The sequence below is a fragment of the Monoraphidium neglectum genome (genome assembly GCF_000611645.1).
Source record: "Monoraphidium neglectum strain SAG 48.87 unplaced genomic scaffold scaffold00320, whole genome shotgun sequence".
NCBI lineage: Eukaryota > Viridiplantae > Chlorophyta > Chlorophyceae > Sphaeropleales > Selenastraceae > Monoraphidium > Monoraphidium neglectum.
In genome coordinates, this window is record NW_014013308.1 from 10,151 (window position 1) to 28,189 (window position 18,039).

The 18,039-nt window shown below is 64.1% G+C and overlaps 7 protein-coding genes across 7 annotated transcripts in view; 4 read left to right on the forward strand and 3 right to left on the reverse strand.

Moving 5' to 3' along the window:
• MNEG_2737 (hypothetical protein) overlaps positions 1–592 on the forward strand; it is a gene marked incomplete at both ends in the record, with an annotated part of 2,067 nt that extends 1,475 nt beyond the window's left edge. The window contains one exon of the mRNA XM_014048781.1: positions 199–592. Within this exon, the coding sequence (XP_013904235.1) occupies positions 199–592 (394 nt within the window). The remainder of the gene's footprint in view (positions 1–198) is intronic.
• A 2,060-nt stretch (positions 593–2,652) lies between these two features.
• On the reverse strand, positions 2,653–3,994 carry MNEG_2738 (Calvin cycle protein CP12; the record flags this gene model as incomplete). Its single annotated transcript, XM_014048782.1, has 6 exons — positions 2,653–2,668; positions 2,923–2,950; positions 3,286–3,316; positions 3,453–3,497; positions 3,625–3,717; positions 3,893–3,994. The coding sequence occupies 6 exons, from the start codon at positions 3,992–3,994 to the stop codon at positions 2,653–2,655; spliced, it is 315 nt and encodes a 104-aa protein (XP_013904236.1).
• Positions 3,995–4,489: 495 nt separating this feature from the next.
• On the reverse strand, positions 4,490–5,347 carry MNEG_2739 (Programmed cell death protein 2; the record flags this gene model as incomplete). The annotated part of the gene is made up of 3 exons (XM_014048783.1): positions 4,490–4,592; positions 4,776–4,837; positions 5,189–5,347. The coding sequence occupies 3 exons, from the start codon at positions 5,345–5,347 to the stop codon at positions 4,490–4,492; spliced, it is 324 nt and encodes a 107-aa protein (XP_013904237.1).
• Positions 5,348–5,466: 119 nt separating this feature from the next.
• MNEG_2740 (Programmed cell death protein 2) lies at positions 5,467–7,299 on the reverse strand (the record flags this gene model as incomplete). The annotated part of the gene is made up of 6 exons (XM_014048784.1): positions 5,467–5,842; positions 6,003–6,268; positions 6,460–6,648; positions 6,771–6,854; positions 7,088–7,171; positions 7,255–7,299. The coding sequence occupies 6 exons, from the start codon at positions 7,297–7,299 to the stop codon at positions 5,467–5,469; spliced, it is 1,044 nt and encodes a 347-aa protein (XP_013904238.1).
• A 479-nt stretch (positions 7,300–7,778) lies between these two features.
• On the forward strand, positions 7,779–9,780 carry MNEG_2741 (hypothetical protein; the record flags this gene model as incomplete). The annotated part of the gene is made up of 2 exons (XM_014048785.1): positions 7,779–9,425; positions 9,682–9,780. The coding sequence occupies 2 exons, from the start codon at positions 7,779–7,781 to the stop codon at positions 9,778–9,780; spliced, it is 1,746 nt and encodes a 581-aa protein (XP_013904239.1).
• A 1,765-nt stretch (positions 9,781–11,545) lies between these two features.
• Positions 11,546–12,060, forward strand: MNEG_2742 (hypothetical protein; the record flags this gene model as incomplete). Its single annotated transcript, XM_014048786.1, has 2 exons — positions 11,546–11,711; positions 11,915–12,060. 2 exons carry the CDS (start codon positions 11,546–11,548, stop codon positions 12,058–12,060), a joined length of 312 nt encoding a protein of 103 aa, XP_013904240.1.
• Positions 12,061–13,901: 1,841 nt separating this feature from the next.
• Positions 13,902–18,039, forward strand: part of MNEG_2743 (hypothetical protein) — a gene marked incomplete at both ends in the record, with an annotated part of 5,239 nt that continues 1,101 nt past the window's right edge. The window contains 11 exons of the mRNA XM_014048787.1: positions 13,902–13,943; positions 14,057–14,095; positions 14,329–14,439; positions 14,666–14,776; positions 15,022–15,111; positions 15,314–15,643; positions 15,919–16,074; positions 16,230–16,316; positions 16,478–16,594; positions 16,843–17,502; positions 17,717–18,019. Of these exons, the coding sequence (XP_013904241.1) occupies positions 13,902–13,943; positions 14,057–14,095; positions 14,329–14,439; positions 14,666–14,776; positions 15,022–15,111; positions 15,314–15,643; positions 15,919–16,074; positions 16,230–16,316; positions 16,478–16,594; positions 16,843–17,502; positions 17,717–18,019 (2,046 nt within the window). The remainder of the gene's footprint in view (positions 13,944–14,056; positions 14,096–14,328; positions 14,440–14,665; positions 14,777–15,021; positions 15,112–15,313; positions 15,644–15,918; positions 16,075–16,229; positions 16,317–16,477; positions 16,595–16,842; positions 17,503–17,716; positions 18,020–18,039) is intronic.

The following is an 18,039-nucleotide window of genomic DNA, read 5'->3' on the forward strand; positions in this document are numbered from 1 at the left end:
CGCGCAGGCGCCGGGCGCGCTCAAGGCGGCCATGTTGCCGGGCGGGGCGGACAAAGGGCCGGGCGGAGCCGCGCCGGAGCCCGCCCTGAGTCAGCAGCAGGGGCGCCGCAACAGCCCAAGGTCGTTGACCCGGGGCAGCCCGCGGAGCGGCGCGGCGGGGTCGCCGTTGGCAATTGCCTCCCCACGCCTGGGCGCCAGCAAGCTTGGCCACGCCTTCAGCTTTAATGGCCGCGACCGCGGCGCGGTAGCTGCCCCCGACGCGGCGGGGGGCGGCCGGCAGAGCCCCGTGCAGCCACAGCAGGGCTTCGGGCGCGGGGGAGATCGCTCGATGGACCAGTTTGACAGGGGAGGCGACACGTTTGAGGAGTGCGACAGCGTGAGCGACGATCAGGAGCCGCTGCAGCCGCCGCCGCTGCTGTCGATGCCGCCGCTGCCGGCGCTCCCAGGCCTGCAAGGCGCTCATCCCGTGAAGCAGGCGGTTGGGGCGCAGCAGATCAGCGCGGCTTCGCAGGGGCTGTTTGACTGGCGGGCGGATGTGGAGGCGTGCAGGCAGCAGCTGGACGCACTCCAAACGCTCTTTGGCGATATCTGAGCTGGTTTGCTGAGGATGTGGGGCAAGGGGGGAGCACCACAACACGCTGGAAACCCATAACTATCAACAACAGGAGGGCGTCACAGACATGTAGGAAGCCCCATAGCAGTTCGACTTGCCACAAGGTGGCGCAGATGTAGGCTTGGTGATCAACTGACTTTGCTGCCCGCGTGTGACTGACTACTCGACTGATTGGCGGCAGGCCTTGTGCGCTTCTGTGGTAATCTGACCGCACCATGACCACACACGAGACGCACACATGCTGGAGTCGTGTGCTACATTGCATGTGCAAAGTTGGCACCTTATTATGGCGGCTGCCACCCACAGCGCTGCCTGTGTGTACCAAATGCCGAAGTGCACCACCCCCTATACTTTTTCTGACCTTCTAGGCGTGTTGACCTCCACATTGACCTGGCAAAGGCGCCCGCAAACGCAGTGCTGCTCGCTTAGTCCCTCCGATTGCCCACGGCTGTATTGCGCAGTTGGATTTGGTCTGGTGCAAGGGCAAATTTGGGTATCACTGAGCCCTTGCCATCCAGTGGGGGGCTTTGCCATCACCCGCGTGCCTGGCCATTTTTAGTCGAGCCTGCTGCAGCCGTCACTTCCTTGATGCATGGCCAGCTGGACAAAGGTTTGAGTGGCCAGTATGGGCGAGCTAGAGTCGCAAGTGGTGGCGGCGGCAAGCGTGGTGCACCGCATCCTCCCTTGAGAAGTTGAATTTTGTTGAGAGCATGTCAAAGCCCTGTGATGGAGTAGAATACGCAGGTAGAAAGACGCTGGCCAATTTTGGAGCAATGGTGCCTTGCAGGATGCCACAGGTGAAGGAACAACAGCATCGACCCAGCGCGCACACCTGCAAACGTACAGAGTAACTTGCCGCATGCGCCCGCGGAGGGCACCGCAACAGGCTCGTGGAGGGCACTGTCACAGGCTCGCTGCACAGCCTCGGCGCTTGCTGTTCATGCACTGTGTCGAAGGGGGTGCTTGGATGGCAGCAGCGACAACTGCTTGCGGCACATGAGTTTGCGGTGACTGCATGTGCATCACGTCATGTGGTCAAGGGTGCGTTGTGACAATCTTTACTTCGTTGGTGCCATATGACCCGCTCTGATACATCGTGATTGCCTCCAGCCATGAGGAGAGATGCCAAAAGTCACAAGCGGTTTGCAAAAGAAGTCGCAAGTCCAGTCGAACAGCAGCGTCAGAACTCATAAGCCCTTGGGTGCCTTGTATGGCGAAGTGTGTGATTCAGTGATGATCGCTGCCCAGGACAGAGGCGGGGCAGGAGCGGAACGCAGCTGTGTGCGGGTGGGGTGATGGTGCTCCTAGTGAGTCATCTCGGCCAGCGCCAGTTGTCGATGATGTACTAGCGAGTCACAAGTGAAGAAGAGCGGAGTTCCTGTGTTGAGCAGTTTGTTCTTTGGGGTCTGTGCTGACCTGCTGTGCTGAAGTGCTGGCTTTTGAAGCTGGGGTTGCCATGCACTGAATCCTTTGAGCCTATGCCGCATAATAATAGGGAAGCAGAAGAAAGAGTGTGTCCGAGATAGGCTGTCATCATGTTCCCTTTTCTATCATCATATTTAGCACTGCGTAATCACGCACACGCGCTGCCTGCTTGTCTGCAACTTCAGCGCCTTCGCTGGTTCCTCAAACTTGAATTCAGATTTCCCACTCCCCTCCACATGCCAGTCCCGCGCCTTTAGAGAAGTCCACGAATGGCAGTTACAGGTCAGCCCGGCACGGGCACAAATACACGACGTGCCGCAGACGCCACCACAAAAGACAGGCACGCCACACAGTGGCGGGCGTTTCAGTGGGTCAAGCGGCGTGACCCCGCGGCCGGTCCCAAAACCCACACAAGCCGCCATCCATCATGGCCTTGTTGAAGCCAATACCGTGCGCCGCCCTTCCCTGCGCTCCAGCAGTTGGCGGGAATTGGGCCTGCCGCGTGCGTGCAGCCGTCGCTTTTGCACTCCAAAACTACAAGAGAAGGGCCAGGTCTTCTCAAAAGCAAAGCCCAGCAGAGCTGCGCTTAGTCCTCGTACACGCTGCGGTGGGGCTTAGTCCTCGTACACGCTGCGGTGGGGCGGGAGACGGTTGGGCGGGGGGCCGATGTCAGTGTGCATGTCGAGGGAGGCATTGGGACAAACGTGTGGTTATTGAAGGCTGGGACAGGGCGAGAGAGCAGGGGCATTGATGGCAGCTCCGGGGGTCAGCCTCCGGGGCGTCGATGGCAGCTGCACGGGCCATTATCCAGAGGCGTGGATAAGGTATTAGGTGTATGTCACCAGAGCGCGAACAGACCCTTGCAGGACGCATGGGGCACCCACCGGCACTCGTCGGCGTCGGGGTTGTCACCTGAAAGGCAACAGGGAGATCAAATAGGGCATGGAGATGCGATAATGGGTGCGTGCGTGTGCAAGAAGTATTCCGAGCCTCGCTGCAGGCTGGCCCGCGGCTGTCTGTGAGACTTGTGCCATGCCAGGGGCGAGAGGGCCAGGTCGCAGCCTGGCACCGCAGGGCAGAGACATAAGTGCGCGCATTTTTTCCTGTAGATTAACACACAAGCCCTGCTGCGATCCGTGCATTGGTGCCTGAGCAGGCCCGGCACAATACAACCACAAGCCTTTCATGGGCGCAACATGACCCAGTGGCTGGCAGTGCTATCCACCGGCCACAGCTAGCCTGCCCACCGCAGAACGCCTCCAGGGGGTCGCTGTTGGCCTGAGGGATGGGGGCGGGGGTGTGCGTAAGACTTGCAACTGACGCATCACCACTGAGGCACCCCGCACTCGCGCCTCGAGCCGCTGCTGTTGGTGAGCCCTGCGCTGCCAGTGACCCCGCAGTCGACTGCACTCACCGCCGCGTCCTTCTTGTGAGAGATGGCCGCGCTGATCTCCTCGACCTGCGGGCGGTTGAGACGGGGAGTTCGGAGTGGCGGGTTGAGATCGCACGGGGTCGCTGACCAGGGCACGCCGTTGCAGCCCTGCCAACCCCCTCCCGCCCATTCAAAACACGCCGAGAGTACTCACGTTGTCCCAGGCGGCAGCGCACTCGCCGGCAGGCCCGCCATCGCAGGTCTCCTCAGCCTCCTTGATCGCGGCCTCCAGGGAAGAAGCCTGCTCCTGTGCAGCGCCACGCAGCCCGGAGAGAGAGCCCACGCCATCAGCTTCGTGTTCACGCTCGCGCAACGCTCAATGAGAGCCCGCGACAAGCAGGCAGAGCACCTGGGCCCTTCGTCGAGAAGCCAGCCGGGGCGTCAAGGCACGGCGCGCGCAGAGGCTGGGCCCACAGGCTTACCGGCTGAGCACGGACGCGCACAACGCGCGCGCTGGGGCGGGCAGCCACGGCGCGGGCAGCCCGAACGGGGCGCGCAGTGGCGAGGGGGCGAGCCGTCAGCATGGTGATAAACGTTGAAAGCTGGTGGTGGTAAATTAAAAGTGGCTTCCCTGACGCGGCCTCCAGCTAAATCCTTTCGAAGCTGTCGGAAAATTATCGCGGAGAGTCATCGGGGATTTTTCCAGCCAGCATGTAGATTTGGGGTACGGTGAGCACGATCAGGTGCCATAGTTGGCGATTGAAGCACCGACGCAAGGCACCTCGCCCGCTGAGGCACCCAACGGCGGGCCGCCAGGTTGATGCTTGACGCTGCCTGTGCGCGCCACGCTTCGTACAGTACACAGCCAACAGGACGCACATGCACGGGTCGGGAAGCAAACTTGGAGATGTTGTAGCAGATGTCATGCATGTCGCAGGAGGGGGGCCTGTCCATCTGTTACACCAACTTACACCAACAGGTTCGAGTCATGATCAGGTGAGCAGTCAGACGTTTCGAGGCAGTCACGCAGGAGCCCCCCCCACCGCGGCGCCGTCATCGCTGACCCCCGGCTGCATGTATTACGACGGCTGCACCCACACAAATTCCTCGGTGTACGCCGAGCCGCCGCCTTGCACACCCACTGCACAGCTGGCCGGGCAGGTGTACACCGCGATCGTGCCCCTGCGAGAGGAGTGCGGACGCGAAAGACTCAGAAAACCGTGCGTTGGAGAACGTGCACGCCCGCGTCGGCACGCAGCCGAGCACAGGCCCTGGGCAAGCACCAAGCTCGGCGGCCCCTCTTCGGCCCCTAACCCCAGGCCGCACGCGGCGGCACAGCGTCATGGCGAGCGTGCGCGCACGCACCAGTCTGGTGCCTGGGGGTCCTCGTCATCCTCCCCCAGGAAGCTGACGAGCTGTGGCATGACCTGGAGCGTATGGAACGTTGGGACGGGTGATGGGCGGTGGTGGTTGGTGGTGGTGGGTGGGAGGAGCAGGCGAGGCAAAATGGGGACCCTGGGTGACGGTCCGGTGCCTCTCACACAAGGTGGGCAAATTACAGGCAATGTGCACTCGGCGTCACATCCACACCCACTCCCTGGCAGTAAATGGCAGCATCAGGTTCTCTGTTTGTCAGCAGGCGTGGCTGTTGCGCCACCCTCAGGTCAAAGTGAAGAATAGTTTTGTCTCATCACTTGCTGCATTTGTCGGGCGAAAAGGCACACATTAGCATCTACCTCTTGGCAAGATCCCATGCACGCACCACCAGGCCAGCCCACCTGGAACTCGAACTGGCGCGCACGGCCGCAGTGCGGGCAGGGGGGGATGTCGCCCGCCTTGGGCCGCCGCGATCGGCTGGGCCACAGCGGCGCCGCGCCCGCCTGGAAGCAGTAGCGCAGGCACTGCTCAGGGGCGCGCGCGCAGCGCGCCTGGAACATCTGCGACCGCGCACGGCGTGAGCGCAAGTCAATATGGAGTGATTGCATGCGTGCTTGTGTGTGTGTGTATGTGGGGGGGGGGGGTGAGGTATGGTAGAGGGGAGTAGGGACCCCACAAATTAAGCGTCGCTGTTTGCTGCGACTGGCTCGAGACCACCGCCGTAATCTAGCCGCGCCGTCGACCCCAGCCTGCTGCGCGCCGGCTGCGCCCAGGCCCCAGCCGTGCCTGGGGCAGGCCCCAGGTCTCCTGGTGCGGCGCCCAGGCGCCCCAATGCAGGCGCCCCAGCCCAGGCCGCGCCGCCGCCGCTGCGGCGCACCGCGAAGTGTGCGCGGCCCTTGTCCTCCAGCGCCTCCAGCACGTCTGGCGGCAGCTCCTCGTCGTCGTACTCCCCCTCCTCCGCCACGCGCGCGTTGTAGCTGTCGAGCACCCTGCGCACGTCAGGCGCGGCCCGCGGGCGGGCGGCGGGCGGCGCTCGGCGGCGGCGGAGGCGGGCGCTGGGCGCGTGGGCACGGGGCCCTTGGCTTGATGCCCTCCCTAGTATCCAAATCAGTCTTCTCTGCTTACCTTGAAGCTCAGGCGCACGACAACCATGTGCGTGCGTGCGTGCGCATGCACGGCCGCTGGCGCGTGTACGGGTGCGCAGGGGGCACCCACCGCTGGACCTCGGGGGTGGCCTCGTCCTCCTCGGGCTCTGGCTCCACCACCAACTCAAACTCCTTGAACAACTTCACGTCGCCGCCGCCGCTGCCGTCGCCGCCGCCGGGCGCGGGCGCTGGGGCCGCACCCGCTGCTGCCGCCTCTGCTGCTGCTGACGCGGGGCCGGCGCCCGCGCCTGCCGCCGCCGCCGCTGCCGCTGCCGCGCGCTCGGCCGCATATGAACCCCAAGGGTCTGCCTCTGCTGCGGCGGCCGCGTCTGGTTCCTGCAGCAGCGGGATGCGTCCAAGCAACGCACAAATCGGTGCATCCAGATGCCGCCAAAGCGATTCCAACCGCCGCCCTACCGCACCTATCAATATGACATCACCAAACCTTGCTTTTTGCAATCCCCGCCATTGAACGACAGCACCACACACATGTGTGCAAACCGGCGGTGCGCGGCGCAGCGACCCACCGAAAGCTGCGGCGGTGTCAAGTCGTCCGGCCCCGGCGCGACGGGCGGGTAGTACGGGTTGTCGCGCGGCAGCTGGCACCTGAGCGCGCGCACCGCGCCGGCGGCCGCGAGCTTGTCGCCGCGCTGTGAGGCGAAGACGAACAGCGATCTGTGGAAGGCGCAGGGTTCGTCATCCAGCGGGCTGTAGACCTGCGGTCGGGAGGGCCGCAAACGGTACCGAAATTGGTGGAAGGCCCCGGTATGGGAGGGGCGGAGGGCGAGTGCCTGAGTGTCCCATTGGGAGGAGGGCGTCGAGGGGTGCAGCGGCCCACCTGCAGCAAAAAGCGCATCGGCGCACCCGTGGCGCCGCACGTCAGTTGGGCGCGGCTGGGCAGGTGCACGGGGTCCAGCCATGCCTACGGCGGCGCGTGGTGTTGCGGACGATGGGGATGGCGGTGGGTCACGGGGATGGCAGTGGGTTGAGGGCAGCGGCCGCTGCAGGAAGAGCTGCTGCCACCGCCTCCGCCGGCCGGCGGCGACGAGCGCACGGCCGGCAAGTGCAGCCGCAGCACGAGCAGCGACCAAGAACCTCATTCCAGTGTAGCGCAGCGCAAGGTGGATTCCAAAGTCTGATGCGGCGCCAACGCACCGGACGGCCGCCGATTTTGCTTGGGAAGCGGTGGCGCAGCAGGTCCGCTGGCCGCTCTGGGATTTCTGCATAGCCCAAGTTCCACTGCAGAGCATGCGAAGTGCGGTCACCACTTCGCCATCCTCCAACTCCTTGCGTGCCGTGCGCCAACACACCCGCCGTCGCACCTCGACCAGATCACCCTCATCGTCTGAGTGCTCTTCCCGCGGCATATCGGGCGCGTTCGCCTTGAATACAAACCACAAATACAATTGTATGGCCCTGTTGTTTGCAAAGACATAGATTTGTGCCGGTGCTTTGGTTTGTCGTTGCCTCGCCGACTCTCATTGTCGCGTGCTCCTGTAGAGGTGGCCAGGGACGAGAGGGATGCGTCGCGGCTTCTTTGCTGGCACGCCTGCGAAGGATTTCGCTGTCGTGGGTGCTGTGGGTGGCGCTCCATTACCTGCTGGTGCAGCTGCTGCAGCAACGCAGCCCGTCGCTCGGCCGCCACCCAAACCCCTCAGCCCAGAGGCCTTCGATCAGAGCTGGCGCCAGTGCTTGGAGCTCCTCGGGTCCCATAGCAATGAGAAGAAGTGCGTTCAAAGGCCGTGTCCTGTTCTGTGCATACCCATGTGTCTGGCTGGAACCTCAATCGTGTGCAACCTGCTGACGCCCTGCACGGCCCAGCGAAAGCGCCACTCTCACCACAACCATGCATCACCCCCCGAAATCCGTCCTGCGACTCGTCAGATTTGTGGGCCTGCTCATCGTGCCCAAGCTGCTGGCCCACGGCGGTGATGCAGTAATCAAAGAGGCGGTCGAGGCGGTCGGCTTCGATTTCCTCTGTCGCCTGCTGCTGCCGCTGACCCGGCGCCAGCAGCAGCGGCAGCAGCACCAGCGGCAGCAGCAGCAGCAGCGGCAGCAGCAGCAGCAGCAGCAGCAGCAGCAACAGCAGCATGCAGGAGATCAGGAGGCGCTCCAGTGCTGCCTGGCGCTCTCGGTGATAGGTGCAGCCTGCAGGGTGCCCGAGCTGGCCAGCGGCGATGACGTGCGTGCGCTGCTGCCTGAACTGCTGTCGGTTATCACGGCCGGCGGCGTCAGCCGTGCGTTGGGCTCAACAGTTGCTGGCGTGCCTGACGCGATTGCAGAGGGGGCCGAGGCGGACAGCGAGGGTGATGCGCTGGAATGCGTGCTCGCGGCCTGCAGCGCCCCCGGCGCCGCCGGCGCTGAGGCCGCGAGGGAGGCGGCGGCCGCCGGCGGCGTCGCCGCGGCCACGGCCGCACTGCGGCGCGGCGTCGCAGCGGGCGCGGCGTCCTCGCGTGCATTCATGGCTGTGCGGCTGGTGGGGCTGCTGCTGGGAGGAATGGCAGCTGGGAAGCGCCAGCAGCTGCTGGCATCATCGCCAAGTACAGCAGCAGAGGCGGTGCTGCTGTTGGCCCAAATGTTCGGCGCCGAGGGCGGCAGCGGCGGCGGCGGCGGCGGCCATGCCGCTGCAACCAGCCCCGGCACTGGCAGCACGCCCCCAGCAGTGGGCTGCGGCAGCGTGGATGCAGCCATGTGCCAACTGGAGGCGCTGCACGCGCTGCTGCTCCTGCTTCCCGCGGTTGGCAGCGGCGGCGACGCCGCCGCTGCCGTGCTGCTGCGCTCTCCCCGGCCCTGGCCGTCGCAGCTCAAGGCCGGCCTTGCGCGCCTGCTCGCCAGCCGCGTCGGGGACGTCCAGAAGCGCTCAGCGCTGCAGCTGGCTGCAGCTGCCACGCATCTGCTCGGGCCCCGGTGGCTGCTCCCGGGCGCCAACTCGGCGGGGCCGACGGCGCATGAAGACGAGCTGCGGTTCTTGACTGTTCTGACAGAGGTGCTGTGTGTCGAGGCACCGCTGCTGCTGAGCGACGCGATGGATGAGGACGCGCGCGTGCCCGACCGCAGGGCCCCAAGCGCGGCTCGTGGCGCAGCGGCCGTGGCTGCACAGGTTGGGGCCGAGGGGCGGCAGGCGGGCGTGGAGGAGGCGGACGATGGCGGCGATGAGATGGCGGAGGGCAGCAGCGGCGACGAAAACGAAGGGATGGCGGCGGCGACCGAGCAGCCATTTGAGGGCAGCGGCGGAGGAGCGCCCAGCCCCCAAGCGACGGAGCCCGGCCACGCCGCCACGTGGCAGCCGGCGAGCCGGCGCGCCGCCGAGCAGCTGCCTGCCTGCTACCTGCTGCTGGAGGCCCTAACCAGTGCTGTCTCAGAGGAGTCGGCCCTGATGGACCAGCTGGCTGACCTGGATGCGGTCAACCCCGCAGGCGACCCGCCACGGCTGCCCGTGCTGGGGGAGGCCGCGGCGGGGCAGCTGGTTCGGCGGCTTGGGGAGACTGCAAAGGTGCGTGGGGCGGGGGTTGTGTCCTCGGCGGCCTCATCGCAATGGACGCCGCCCATTTGCTGTTTCCTCCAGCAGGTTTTCTCCAGCGGCGCCGTGATGCATTGTGTACAGCATGTCACTCAAGCTGTGTTGCCTCCCTCTTTGCCGTGTGTCCGGTGCCTTCGACGTGAACACGCTTGTTGCCCGCTGTGTACTGCATCTCTCCCGCCTATGGCAACCCGTACCACACCCGCTCTGTCTGGGACTGCTGCACCAGGTCATCCTCGAGTTTCTCGAGTACATGGAGCAGCAGCACGAGGGCACAGCCACCAAGGACCCCCTTGTCTTGGGGGCGATCAGGGTCCTGGGCAGGTGAGGTGGGCAGTCGGCATCACAGCACCTGGACGGCTTCCTCAAGGCACCACTTAGCTGCATCAGCGATGACCACTGCCAGTTCTCAACAGTGTATGAGCCCAGCAACTAATTCTTCATCAATCATGCCATGTTTACTCCACTCTCCATGTTTGTGGATACCGCTGCCCAACCCAGGTTCCTTGCAGAGGTGCCAGACGCCCACAGCGAAGCTGTCCTGAAGCTGCTGCCCTTCATGCTGTCAGTGGACTGTGCGGATTACGGGGGCAGCAGCGCAGACGCCAGCGGGGGCAACTCCAGCATGGCATCTGGGGCGGCGTTCCTTATGCCGGCGTTGCTGCAGTTGACAAGCGCGGGTGGCGAGCGGGGTGCGGCGTGGCGGCAGCAAATCTCCAACTCTCAGCAGGCTCTTGCGGCGCTCGTACAACACGCGGCCGCGCTCGCCGATTCTGCGGCGGCTGCGTCAGCTCAGGCGCCCTGGTCGTCACCCTCCTGCTCTTCATCCGTGGGCGCAGCCGACGCGGCAAGCTATGAGGGAGCGCTGGCTGACACGTGCCAAGTTCTGTTGGATGTGTTGGATGCAGACGGCAGCGTGGCTGCCCTGGTTGCGCCCGGCAGCGAGGGCAGCGGCTCAAGAGAAGCCAAGGGCGCGAAGAGCGGAGGACATGACGGCCTTGGACCAGTGACGCAGCGTGTGCTGCCGCTGGTGGCGCCCCTGTCGGCCTGGGCGGCGGCGAGGCGGCTGCAGGTCGAGGCAGCTAGTGCGACAGGTGCTGTGCCTGTCACGGCGGGGGAGCCTCCACTGCTTGCTGCTATGCAGCAGCTGGGCGCGCGCCCAGAGGCGGCCGTCGCGTGCGGCACCGTCGTGGCGCTCGTGCTGGGCGCGGCCGGTGAGCAGCTGGATGCAGCTGGGAGGCGGCGGCGGCAGCAGGCGCAGCATCTGGAGGGGACGGTGGCGGGCGAGGCGGCAGCGACGGACGAGCAGCCGTTGCCCCTCCCGCTGGTGGCGGCGGGCTGCGACGCGGTGGCGTGGGCGCTCGAGGTCGGGTGGGCGTGTCACTTGGGTGACGCCATGCAGCAGCGCCGACAGGAGCAGATGGAGCGGGTCGATGGCGGAGCGGCAATCAAGGCAATCGTGCCGCAGGCCCTGGGTTTCTGGTGGGACGCAGACGCCGTTTTGCCGGCGTGGGCGAGGTGTCTGAGGCTGTCCGTGCGTCTCATGAATAGCGCACCTGTTCTCGCGGAGCTGCTGCGGCGCTCCCGATGGGTGCAGGAGGCAAAGCCAACTGCTGCCACTGACGTAGTGATGGAGGCGGTCACTCAGAGCGTTGAGCTGCAATTGCTCCTGAAGGTCGTGTAAAGGCCATATTTTTATTGTAAGAAGCTTTGATCCACAACATCAACACAAGAGGAGCGCGCATTCGTGCTCACAACTTTCAAAAGGGCTGGCAGGTGCTTGTCTCTGTTGTGACAAACAACTGCACGGTGTTTGCCGCACCGTGTCCCCGCCACATGTAAAAATTGTCGTTTGTACCACAGATACGATAGCGCGCATAAACCTCCTAGATCACAACCAATTGACGCCAAGATGGCCTCTGCGGGTGAGAAAGCTAGAAGAGCTGCTCAAACAGTTGGCTCTTGTGCTTAGATCCCCCGCGCTCAAACGTTTCAGCCGATGTGGCCCTCAAGTGCAGTGGCGCTGTGCTGCTTGCGCGCAACACAACAACGAGTGCTGCATCCCGCACACAGTCGCAGGCTTCCAGTATCCAATGGATGCGTTCCGTGAGACGCACGAGCTGATGGACAGCCTCATCATTAGCTACCAGACTGGCTGCAAGGAGGACACGGATGCTATCCGGGACGTCCAGCACATGGTGGTGGACACCTTGGCGGCGGCGGTGGAGCGGGAGCAGCAGGTGCAACAAATCATCAAAGGTGCGCGGCACAGGGGGGCGCTGCAGCAGGTGCAGCAGGTACTATTCACACACAGCTGCTGGCAGCCGCAAGCGCCCCCCGCCTGTCAAGGACGCTGTGCCGGTCAGCAGCTGTCAGACGGTATGACAGCAGCATACCGCCCGTGCAGCGATGCCACCTGGCCGGCCATGCCACAGACGAACGCGCGCGCCGCCACGCCGCAGCCCTGTCCTCCAAGATCAAGGGACTGGAGGCGGCTGCAGACTACAGCGAGTCAAAGGCGGCGCACGAGCGGGAGGTGGCGGGGATCAATGAGGCCATCCGCGCGGACCAGGCAGCGCTGACGCAGATCACCGAGGACACAAGATGAGTGGGGCCTTGTGGATGCGGTTGCGCAGCTTGGAAGCCTGTGGTCGGCCTGCTCAAGTGTAGCGGGTGCGCCTATTGAACTTGCAGCAGGTGCCTATCGCTGCCTGCCCGTTGACTAGTCCATTGCATTGCGTGGCTATGTCGGGTGTGCACAGACCTCAAACATCGCCATGTGCCTTGGCGCAATCCCTGCTGTGTCCGTGCCTCTGTTTGCGCACGGTGGCGGCAGACCGGCGGCTGGAGGTGCAGCGGCGGCGGCAGCAGCTGGCAACGAGCAAAACAGATGTGCAGCAGCAGGCGGCGGAGGAGGAGCCGCGCAAAGTGTGAGTTGGTCATCGAAGTCGCTTTCTTTGATGCAGGTAGCCCAAGTTGTCTGCAGCCTGGAAGAGGAGGCATCTTGCCTGCGGCAGATGAATTACCAAGAGATGCATGCCAAAATTGCAACCAACATAAGGCCACCGCGTTTTGTTGATTGCCGCACCCGCAGGCACCAAATCAGTTTGTACGCGCACATCACGGGCCTGGCGTTTGCGCTCGACACGATCAACGCGCCCGTCCACAAGGCGACCATATCTGACCCTTTGGGCAGCCACGAGCTGCGCACCGTGACGATCGATGCCGGCGGCCGCACGCCGTTTGAGACTGCCAACGAGATCTGGAGCCTGCTGTGATGTGTGTTTAGCTAGTTACCGAGGGCTTTGTACACTGTGCCCCGTGATCTTTGTTTGACACCCCCTGCACATGGGGCATTTGATGTGTTTCCTTGCGCTTGCGTGGTCTTGCTGGTGTGCACCAGCAGGTTGTTGGCGCTGCCTGCATGTGAGCGCGCCCAGCGGGATGCAAGGAGTTTAAACTTGTCGTTTAGGACCTGGTGGGCTTAGGGTTTGTAAATCATACATATGTGTCCCGCGGACATTTTGGAGGCGCCTGCAACAAACTGACCTGAGCAGCGAGGTGCATGTTGAGGAGTACCTGGCGACCTCCATGCCTGCTGAGGTGAGTGCAGGGGCAGGTCAACGTTTGGATCATGCTGCTGTAGACTCCGCCACCCCTTGTATGTCCCCGGCACAAGTTGATCATAGCATCTCCTCTTGAATTGCATGCAGGGCTGGCGTTGCCAACATGCGTACCGTACCGTAATTCGCACGGTCGCACTACCAGCACCTTGCGTTGCACCACCGCCCTGCAGACGAACACACGCACTCAGCGCTCCAGAAGCACAAGGTCGCATAAGCATCTACAATCCAACATCTTGATCCCTGGCAAATCTCGTTAGACTTCGAACTCGGACGTTGGACCCCAGCTCCGACTTACAAGGGAATTGGCGAAAGCACGGCCGCAAATAGCTCGCCGTCCCTTTACTCGCCACTTTGTATTCAACTCAAAGGTGAGTGCATATTCTGACACGGACACCATCTAAGGCTATGCCCGCGAAGCAGCCACCCGTTCCCGAGCGGGTTCAGCACCCTGCAGGCTGCTTGCGGCCCCGTCTGCTTTGCTGTTTGCAAGTTAGAAGCAACATAACCATAAGTGACCCTTCAGTGGACTCCGCTGCAGAACGGCAGCCTATGCACCATCCCGCGTCACGTGCCGCACCACGCTGACGCGATGCGCGCGCGCGCTCCTGCACCCTCTACCCCTCAACCCACTGCTCATCAGTTCACGAGAGCAGTAACCCCTGTGCACCCAGTGCCACCACGTTGTGTTGAGTGCTATTGACCGACACGCCGGGATCCCAGATGGTGTCAGACGCGCGCGCAACCGCGCACACTTGCCACCGCAACGCAGACAAGGTGTGTGCGGCGTCCCCGCAGCGCCACAGCGCCCCATACGGACGCGCGCATGGAGTACTCTGAGCTGGTCCTCTTTGCGCACCCCTCAGAAGTGCGCAATTCGCTGCAGTGCATAGCACTGCCGTCCCAGAAGGTTGCAACCCCCATACACACCGCCGAGACGTCTCACCACCACTCGCACCTTTCCCCTCCTCTGCCGCGCAGGGCGGTAGGACCCAGGCCAACGGTGTTAAGAGCATCAAGGTTGGTGTACTTGCGGCGTGCGGCAATGGTGCTTGGCTGCTTTCACGCAAGGAAGGTGCCAGTGTACCTGGGGCGGGGGGGCATGCATTAGCGTCAAAGCGCCTTGTGGGACGATCAGGTCAAGGGCGATACCGCCTGAGACGCATCTGTACACTGCGGTCGCATGCATGGCCTTCTCAAAGATCCTCTCCATCCCCTGCCCCCCTCCCCCAACCCCTTCTCCGCTCCACCAGGACCTGAGGCCCTGCAGCAGTGCCGAGGTCACCGCCGACCTCGTGGCCAAGAGCCCGCTGGCCAACAGCTTCGCCAGCCTGAGAGGACTGAAGGAGGGCGCAGAGAAGGAGGTGAGGCGGGCCGGGGCTGCGGGCAGCAGAGGGTGCAGGTTGCAATCCTCTGCATGCTTCACAGCTGAAATCCTCCTCGAATCACAGAAGGCGGCAATCTGATCTTCGCTCTTGCTCATTTTAAAGTGAGAAATTCACGTATCAGTGTTCCTCCTAGTTGCCTTTCATGCGTGAACCAGCATTGTCTCATCTAGGGCCTCTATTTGCTGCTGCGACGCACCCGCAGGTTCCACCGACCCCTCAGCGCGCCAGCCGCCAGGCCCCAAAGGGAGGGCCGCCACAGAACCCCAAGGCCGCCAAGAGCATTGAGTCCAAGGCCAAGGCTCCCAAGGCTAAGGTGTGGGGACGGGTTTGAAAAGCAAGCGTGTAGCTGCATCAAAAGTCCATGCGCCAGACCAAAGTTTGTCCTGAGTGAGACGTGAGAGCCGCTCCACCAACATACCGCTACGTGTGCCAGCTCAGCCTGTCGTAGACGAACCACTCAGAGTTGATGAAGTGATGGGTCATGTTGAGAGTACTGGGCATAGACACCCATCAAGCCGTCCTCATTCTCCCGTGCTTTATGCTCCACCTGCTGCGCAGGGCAAGAGCACCCCCACCACACCCGCCAGCAGTGCTACGTCGAAACCCGACGCTGCGCCCTCCAAGGAGGTGGCGCCGGCAGGCAAGGGAGTGAGCAAGGCGCGGCTCAAGGGCGCGGCAAGCTCCCCGTTGCCGCGCACAAACAAGGTGTGCTTCATAAGCTGTGTCAGGCGCGGGGCCAACACAGCAGCCCCCATGGAGTGAGCCGATGCATCTGCTGCCCTTGAACCTGCGCTATGCATTTCATCATCCCCGCTCATTATGCCTTTTTTCTCTAAATATCGCCCTGCAGGCCTCCAGCGGCCACATCAAGGTCCTCATCAGGGCCACATCCGCACCTGTCACCCCCAAGCCTGCACCCAGCAGCAGCAACTGCACCCCGGCAGACACCGACCCTCTTCGCCGGTTGTCAGTAGCGTCGTGGGGCAGCGCCTCGTACGCTGATGTGCTGATGACCAGGGGGCCCTCGGCGGTCATGGCAGCAGTGCCAGAGGAGCTGGCCGGGGCCGAGGGCGGTGGCTGCCTGGGCGCGAGCGCGGGAGAGGGCGACGGCACGGGCGGGCATGCAACGGACGCAGGCACAGCATGCAAGGAGACCAAGGGTCCCGCGTGCGATGGCAAGGTGAGCCTGGGCAGGCGTGATGGGCGACAAATTGGGTTGGGACGGCGGCCAACCTACGGCCGTGCTCTGAGTGGCTAGTTTCTAAATCGTCGCGTCCGGCGCGATGGACACCAGCCAGTCTCGTTTGACCCTGTGCAAGTGCTTGTTACGCTTGCTGTCCCTTTCAGATTGTGCCAAATTGATAGTGAGGTGAACAAGGCAAATCCCCCAGCCTTTTTATGTATGGCTGGTCCCCGCTGCAGTACACATGCCCAAAAACTCACACTCAATCACAGCAGGCGTTGGCGGGCAGCCAGGCCCAGGGCAAGGTGAAGTCCAAGGTCAAGGGCAAGAAGGCTGGCCCCCAGGCTGGCAGCGGCAACAGGGGCAATGGGCACAACAGCGACAAGGCTCAGAAGGGCGAGAAGGGCAAGAAGAAGGGCACCCCCCAGGTAGGGTTGGCTGTGGGCGGGCCTGACCCGGGTGAGTATGTTTTGCCACTGCCTTGCGTGCAAGACAACGCAGCCTGCCTCATCACTTTGCTTGGCCTGGTCTGGCAGGCGTTTGCGTGGACCACTGCTGATCCCCCAATCTGGTGCAACCACAGGCTCCCTCCAGCGCCGCCAAGGGCAGCGGCGCCGCATCAACCATGGTCGAGGCGCCCGCTGGCAAAGAGGTACCCAGCACAAAGGAGGTGGGTCTGCAATATTCCTGGTTGTTGCATCGATTGCCCTTGTAGTGAATGCGGGTGGAGTCGGCAGTAACTCTGTGCACACCAGAACAAGGCTGCGTGGAGGCACTGATCTACATAGGTCTCTGGACAAGATGCTGACATGACTCCCACAACAACCCCAGGCAACAAGCAGCGGCGAGGACCAGCCCGCTGCTTTCGGCAAGGTCGCCAGCGCCGCCGGGGCCTGCCGGGTGGTGGGAGGCAGGAGGACGGCAACCCACAAGGCGGCCTGCACCAAGGTGCGAGGGGCGGCCGGCAACAGGTTTTGCGCGCTCAGATGTTCCAGGTTGCGGATGCGACTGAGTCTCAGAGAGCGGTCTTGCACGCCGATGCAGGGCGTGTATTCCTGCCAAGCGCCACTGACAACAATGTGCACATGCTGTGTGTGCTGCGCCGCCTGTCTCAACACGCCAGCCCCTTCCTCTCGTGTGCAAGCTGCATTGACCGGCCCGCTCCATCCCGCAAACGCTCGGGCTTGACCCCTCAGGACGCCGCCGCCAAGAAGCCACAGACTACCCGGGCCACGGCCGCCGCCACCAGCAGCAAGGGCGCCCCTGCCGCCAAGGGCGCGCTGGTTGCCTCCAAGGTGGTGGGCAGCGCGGAGGGCGAGCCCGCGGCTGCGTTGGAGGGCGGCGCGGGCAGCCAGGGCGGCGAGGGTGGGGGCGTGGTCGTGGTGGCGGCGCAGGACAGGGAGGGGGAGGAGCGCGGCGAGAGCGTGGGCGTGCCAGCGAGGGGCAACGGAGTGGCCGGCGCGGTCAGCACGGCGGCCAGCTGCGACGGGAATGCAGACGCCGCAGCACTGGCTGAATGCCTAGGGTGCGGCGAGGGGCGAGACAGCGAGAAGGGCGTCGCGGTGCCGGCGCCAGAGCGCTATGAGAGCAGGACAGGCAGCAACTCGGACGACGGGGTGCCAGACTCAGGGATTGAGACGAGGGTGGTCAGTGCTGGGGCCACGGCGAGTGGCAGCGGTGGTGTCGCGAGCGCTGTTGTGCTTGCAGAGCGCGAGCAGTGCGGCGTGGCACAGGAGGCTGGCAGCGTCACGGTGGGGGAGCAGGGGCCCCACGCCGCAGGCAGCAGCGCTGCTCAGCAGGCGGCGCCGGCGGGGTGCTCTGCAGGGGCGGTGGACTGGTTTGACGCGTGGCTGCCGGTAAGAGTGCCTTGCGCCTCGGCAAGATTGGAGGCTAGATTGCATGCAGACAATGGGTGCGCTGTTTGGGTTGGGTGCAGATAGCGTAATCAAGCAGGTAGCGGCGTGCACGTGCAACTGGCTTGCGCTGCGTTGCGTCTCCATCCAACCACCATGGATGGTATCTGTTGTCAACCTGCTCCCCCACCCCTTGCCCGCCCATTCATTGCTGCAGCTGTCCCAAGGCCGGCCGGCCCTCACCGTCAACCAGGCCACCCGGCAGGCCGAGGCGTTCAAGGCGCAGCGGGATGAGTCGCGGCGGCTGTTTGCGCTGGAGCGGGGCAGGCACGCGGCGTGCAAGGAGGCAGCGGAGCAGCAGCAGCGGGAGGACGCCGCCACAATAGAGGAGCTGTGGCGCAGCGTCGAGGCCGCCAGGGCGGAGGCGGAGCGCGAGAAGGCGCGCTGCAACACGCTGCCCTCGGCGCGCCGCGCAGCGGCTGCACATGAGCGTGCCGCCCGCCTGGCTGCGCAGGCGGCCGTGTCGAGGGCGGCGCTGGC